The sequence below is a fragment of the Aptenodytes forsteri genome, unplaced genomic scaffold (assembly GCF_000699145.1).
Source record: "Aptenodytes forsteri isolate BGI_AS27 unplaced genomic scaffold, ASM69914v1 Scaffold151, whole genome shotgun sequence".
Classification (NCBI taxonomy): Eukaryota; Metazoa; Chordata; class Aves; order Sphenisciformes; family Spheniscidae; genus Aptenodytes; species Aptenodytes forsteri.
The window spans coordinates 234,567-240,299 of NW_008795939.1; the positions used below are offsets into that span (position 1 = coordinate 234,567).

The 5,733-nt window shown below is 41.9% G+C and overlaps 1 protein-coding gene across 1 annotated transcript; it reads right to left on the reverse strand.

Moving 5' to 3' along the window:
• Positions 1-227: 227 nt before the first annotated feature.
• On the reverse strand, positions 228-5,700 carry IDNK (IDNK, gluconokinase). Its single transcript, XM_009285253.1, has 4 exons — positions 5,637-5,700; positions 5,103-5,189; positions 3,490-3,533; positions 228-1,278 (listed from the first exon to the last, which is right to left on the reverse strand). Exons 2-4 carry the CDS (start codon positions 5,130-5,132, stop codon positions 918-920), a joined length of 435 nt encoding a protein of 144 aa, XP_009283528.1. The 5' UTR covers positions 5,133-5,189; positions 5,637-5,700; the 3' UTR covers positions 228-917.
• Positions 5,701-5,733: the final 33 nt, after the last annotated feature.

The following is a 5,733-nucleotide window of genomic DNA, read 5'->3' on the forward strand; positions in this document are numbered from 1 at the left end:
CATAAGCATACATTGGACTGGACATTGGCTGAGGTGGAAGACTAAAGCACACCAGAAAAGGGAAGTGAAGGAGAAGGTCCAACTATGAAAAAGTAAGTTGTTTTTCTAGAAGAAGGAAACACCCATCAATCTTGTATTCAGTATCTTAGATCACTGGTTGACTCACTCTCCGCTGCACTTCAACGGGTACGCTTTGTACATGAAAGATGCGAGTTCAGAGCCAATATGATGCCGCTTATACTTTATTTCTAAAGCTTGCCATACAATTATATTTTGTATATTGTCTCACCACTGCTACCTTTTTTCTCACATTTTTCGGCTTGGAGTTCAGTGCATACAGTAAGAGTTCACGAAAGCTCTCATGAAGTCACCAGTGTCCTGGTGAGGTTAGCAAGGACACAAACACAGAAGCTACAACTTGTTGAAAATCTGGCAGTGAGACAGTGGTAGTGTCGGGCACGAAACTTCATCATGCATGTTCCTGTCTCTTATACTTCTAGAAAAATAAAAATACTGTTTCTAACAAAGCTGTAAATTATTTCATTACTTAATAGCAGATGTGCCCATCCCCATGTTTGACAGAGTAAAATTAAAATGAAGAAATTAAATTATTGTGTGTGACCCTTGGCAGGATTTTCAAAAGCAGGCTCTTCCTAAAATGAGGGGTTTAACTTCATATGGTGAAGGGTTTAAAAAGTTGACATTTTTTGAAAATTTCATCTTGTATGTCTTTTACAGAGCCACGATAAAAATACCAACAGTAGTAACCGAACTCTTAACACTGCAATCCATTTAATTATCAGGAAAAATAAGTTGTTTTGATTTAATAATCAATTTGATAATTAAAATGCTGTTTCATACCCTTGATATCCTTAAGGGAATTTCTGTATGAATTTCTGTATGTGTAATTCAGAAACTTACTCCAGAAAAGCCTCACCCTGAAAAATGGCACGCTGAATCTCCAGCACTATTTCAGGGAGAGATTTTTCTAGACTGACAGTAACAAAATTTTCTGGTGCGCTAGGAGGCTCCAGAGTATCAAACTGAGACTTGAGAAGTTCAGGTGGCATAAAATGTCCTCTCCTCTTCTTCAGGCGGCCAGCAATGATGTCCATAGGCCCATCCAAATGAACAAAGAGGATCTTTAGTGCTGCATTTTCTCCTGGTTGCTCTGGCTGGTTGCTTTCAATTGCAGATGCTCCACTAACTAATAGACACCTATACATCTTCTTTAGTGCAGAACAGGCCAGAATTGCATCTTGTCTACATGAGTCTTCTCTATCAGAAAGAAAAAAAAAAAAATCCACATGTGGTATAACAAAATGGCTCTTCAGTTCTGCTGAAGAAGGGAGACAAGCCCTGGATCCTTGCAGAGGACAGCCTTGGGAGTCGTGGCATTTTTTCCGTCATTTTGACAGGATTTTGAAATGAAATTTCCAATGCAAGTAAAGATGTGATTTGAAAGTGAGGCCAGGCTAGCCAGCCTCCTGGTAAAATCTCAATCTTGGGGACCTTCTTTATTAGCCACTGTTCTTTCCTAAATTAAATTCAATTCAGGCACAAGGAAGTGTCGTGACCATTTCCTTAATTGCTGAGAACAGCAGCAACTGAATATCCATACAAACTCCCACCCATTATCTATAAAATTACTATACTAATCTGTCTAGAGAGTAAGTGGCTGCTGAACAGTACAGAGCTCTGTTCTTAAATACATATGCAGGTATACTTCCAACATCTGTTTTCACTGTCTCGGATTTTAACTGTAATGTTAAATTTTATGTTTCCTGTAACCATACTTATTGGTAGCACTGCATACATGCCCACTTCAAGCTAAACAAGGGACTGGATGCAGGTAAACTAATGCCTTGCTCATGTATTTTTTACTGGCAAGGTTTCTTAAAATAAAGCAAGCATTAAACTGTGGGTGTGTCTGTTCCACCGAAAAGCAAATCCAGAATTAGTTGTCTCTATGAACAGTGACTGAAATGTCTGCCTAAGAAATACATTCTGTAATCAAAGTAAAATTAGGTATAAACCTATTTAAAAATCATGCTATGTTCATCGGATTTTGGTTCACAGGAAGATAAGAACTTATAATACCTACTATTATCACCTAGGTAAGCCAATGCCAGTCTCAGCTACTTATAAGTACTACTAATTAAACATTGGCATTAGGCTTTTTTAAAGTATACTTGATTTTGCAAAGTTTCTGGAGCTGGGCAGTGGCCTTGGCCTAGCATGTAACATAAAGCAATAGATCCAGCATAACAATCCAGATCGATAAATTTCTCAGTGAATTAACCCGTGCTCCAATGAGGTACGCTGACCTGATGTGCACAAGCACGTAACAGCCACTGTGTAAAGCCAGGCTAAACAGCCCCTGCTCCCCCAGCCCTTCCTCATTTGGGAGATGCTCCAGTCCCTTCATCATCTACATGGCCCTTCATTGGATGCTCTCCAGTATGTCCATGTCTCTCTCGTAATGGGGAGCCCAGAACTGGACACAGTACTCCAGGTGTGGCCTCACCAGTGCTGAGGAGAGGGGAAGGATCACCTCCCTTGACCTGCTGGCAATACATCATCTAATGCAGCCCAGGATATTGCTGCCCTGCTTTGCCAGAAGAGCACGTTGCTGGCTCATGTTCAACTTGAGTGTCCACCAAGGCCTCCCCAGGTCTTTTTCTGCAAAGCTGCTTTCCAGCTGGGTGCCTCTCAGTGTCTGTACTGGTGCCTGGGGTTGTTCCTCCCCAGGGCAGGACTTTGCACTTCTTGAACTGCACGAGGTTCCTGTCAGCCCATTTCTACTGTCTGTCAAAGTCCTTCTGGATCAGCCACTCCTCCCAGTTTGGTGTGATCTGCAAACTTGCTGAGGGAACACTCTGCCCCATCATCCGGATCATTAATGAAGATGTTAAACAGGACTGGACCCAGTATTGACCCCTGGGGTACACCACTAGTTACTGGCCTCCAACTAGACTTCGTGCTACTGATCACCACCGCCTGGGCCTGGCTGTTCAGCCAGTTTTCAATCCACCTCCCTGTCTGCTCATCCAGCCGATACTTCATCAGCTTCTCTGTGAGGATCCTATGGCAGATGGCGTCAAGCAAACTTGATGCCGTATCTTATTCAAACTAGCAATATTTTACAAAATTTTATGCTACTGTCATTATCGGTGTATTTTGTGGTTATATCCTTTGTAAGTAGCCATTAGGTTTATTACTGAACAGGATCCTTGAAATTATTTTTACATAGACAGTAGAAAAACAACTATCATTGGCAACAATTTTCCCAACACTATTATTCAGGCATTATCTCACCCTCAGCAATTATTATGATAGCTTAGATTAGTGAAAATAGAATGGCTTTACTACCTGCAGAATGTTTTTACACTAGTACATACATTTCTGCTTTGGAATGTGATGGAGAAAATACTTCTGGTACTTTTTTTGTCTTTAGCCCAAACTCCTTAAAGCTAGATGTTCTCTTACCTCCTTAGTATATCATGCAGTGCACAAAGCCAGGGAATCCTGTCCTAGAAAGAAAACAAGTTAGTTCGAAATTGTTTATGAAATTGATTTGAAACAATTGCTTCTAACATCTAGAGCATTTGACTAGAGATGAAAATTAGCATTAAACTATACAGCAAGTTCAGTTTCGATTCTCTTTCTTCCTAATGTAGATTTGCTACCACTGCCTGAAGGCTAACAAGAAGTGCAAGGCGTATTATCAATAAGATGTTTTTAGTAGAATAGTACTTTTTATATTACAGATACCTACAAGTATCTGATGGAAGTAATATGTATTTATGTGTCGCACACACCTTGTAAACCTTTGAAGGACAGTCAGTTTCTCTCTTGCTTCTATTATACAATTCAAATGTACAGCCTGAATTGTTTTTTCTTTTTCCTTGTATCTTGGCATACGCACACAATGCTTTGGATCAAAGTTGAGGTTTCCAGGAACAGACAGATCTAAATTTAATTATCTGCAATAACTTAATTATGTCATTTTTATGTCAGCAGCAATCACAAATAAAGGTAATCATAGCCACAGTTTTGCAACACCTTTGCTCAGTAGTTAGGCAAACACCATGTGAGAGATTGATCATCTCATTATAACCTTGTTTTAAATTTTAAGCTCCCACAAACTTTTGTCATACCTGTCGAGCACTGAACAATTGGTCCCATTTCATCTTTCAATGCTGTTACTGCTGGGTGAGCACAGCAAATGATAACGTGGACAAATAAATGCAACATTTTTTTGTTATTGTCATCACAGAATAACTTCCCACAGGCATTCAAGAACGCCCTCACAATTTTGCATCTCTGGTGTTTCAAAAGAGATGCTTCCCTCTTGCTGGGCACCATACACCAATGGTTTAGTCATTCAATTGTGCAACGCTGCTTTAGACGATGTACTGGTTTATATGACCTTCCAACCACTAGCAAAAGATTGAAGTTTTTAACAAGAATCTAGAAATTTTTTTTCAGTCTATAGAGAGTGCTTCGAAGAACTCCCTAGTTCAGCTTTATGTTTCTGGAGGTTTCCCAGAAGAAGTGCAAGAGGTGTCAGCTTGTAACTTTTCTAATTTACTCAAGCCTCTGAATTTGTTAAGAATTGTAAAACTATATTGATCATTTTTATCTGTTTAGGCTGAAGAACAGGCTGAAGGGAAAGAAGCACATTTTAAGTAGGAGCATATAAAACAGACTATTGCAGAGTAATCACTGCAGTAACTGAAAGTGATGAGATGTACTTCAGTAGAAACATTTGTCTGTCTTCATGTATTTAACTCAAAGCAGCATGTAATCTAAAGCTGCAATTCTGTATATTGATGTAGAGGGAGAGATTTCTGACAAATCCTGAATCAGCATCAAACCCCTTGTGCGCTACCAAGCGCACTTTGATAAACTCTTTTTTTACGCAGAATCCTTTGTAACACAAGAAGCCTCCCCCTCTTACTGACTGCAGACCTACAAGTTCAGCCTATGCTTACAGTCAGCCTAGTCTACATAAAGCACAATCTACTTTAACACGATGTGCCAGAGGTTACAAAGATAAACGTGTCGATGACTGTTCTTTCAGGGTTTATACAAGGTACCTCATCATTTAGTGGTATCCCTTCTGCCATCTTCTTTTTATTCTCTGGAGAATGATAATCGTCTGCATCGTAGAATTTCCATCCCAGCTAAGGAAAAAAAACGTAAAGTTATGGATCATTCAGCCAAACCAGGTGAGCTAATAAGGATCCCGGAATTTACAAAGACGACTGCTAAGAAGTTACAGGCCTCTTACACCACAGCGTGAATCACCATTTATGTCATGACGATTGGCAAAAATTACAAAGTCAGCTTCGTAGCAGCAACAGCTGACACATCACGGCACTACGCCGAGGTCGGCGTAGGCTACACGGCGCTGGCGACAGCCACCCAAACCCCGCTCGGGGGACAGGCAGGCCGCGCTGCCGAGCTGCGGTGGTTACGGGGGCCAGCCGCTGCCGGGCGGCGGTGGTTCCCCCGTGTGCAAAGACCGAAGACCGCCCTGCCAGCTAACAGGCTGCCCGGCGCGGGGAGGGAGACCGCCCGCCGAGCAGCGCTGAGCGAGGCGGCACGCTCCCCGCCTAACGTCGCCATACCTTCGCTGCCAGCCGCGACCCGACCGTGGTCCTGCAGGCAAGCACAAAGAGCCGGTTACAACACCCTCGGCCCTCGGGCGAGGGGCCGAGACCCCCG

What these genes read in the sequence shown, in the direction of transcription:
- IDNK (XM_009285253.1), bottom strand. Translation starts at nt 5,132, where the DNA reads ATGGCAGAAGGGATACCACTAAATGATGAG. An exon ending in GGATACCACTAAATGATGAG is followed by an intron (nt 3,534 to 5,102) that starts GTACCTTGTATA and finishes TTTTCTTTCTAG; the next exon opens with GACAGGATTCCCTGGCTTTG. An exon ending in CTGCATGATATACTAAGGAG is followed by an intron (nt 1,279 to 3,489) that starts GTAAGAGAACAT and finishes TCTTTCTGATAG; the next exon opens with AGAAGACTCATGTAGACAAG.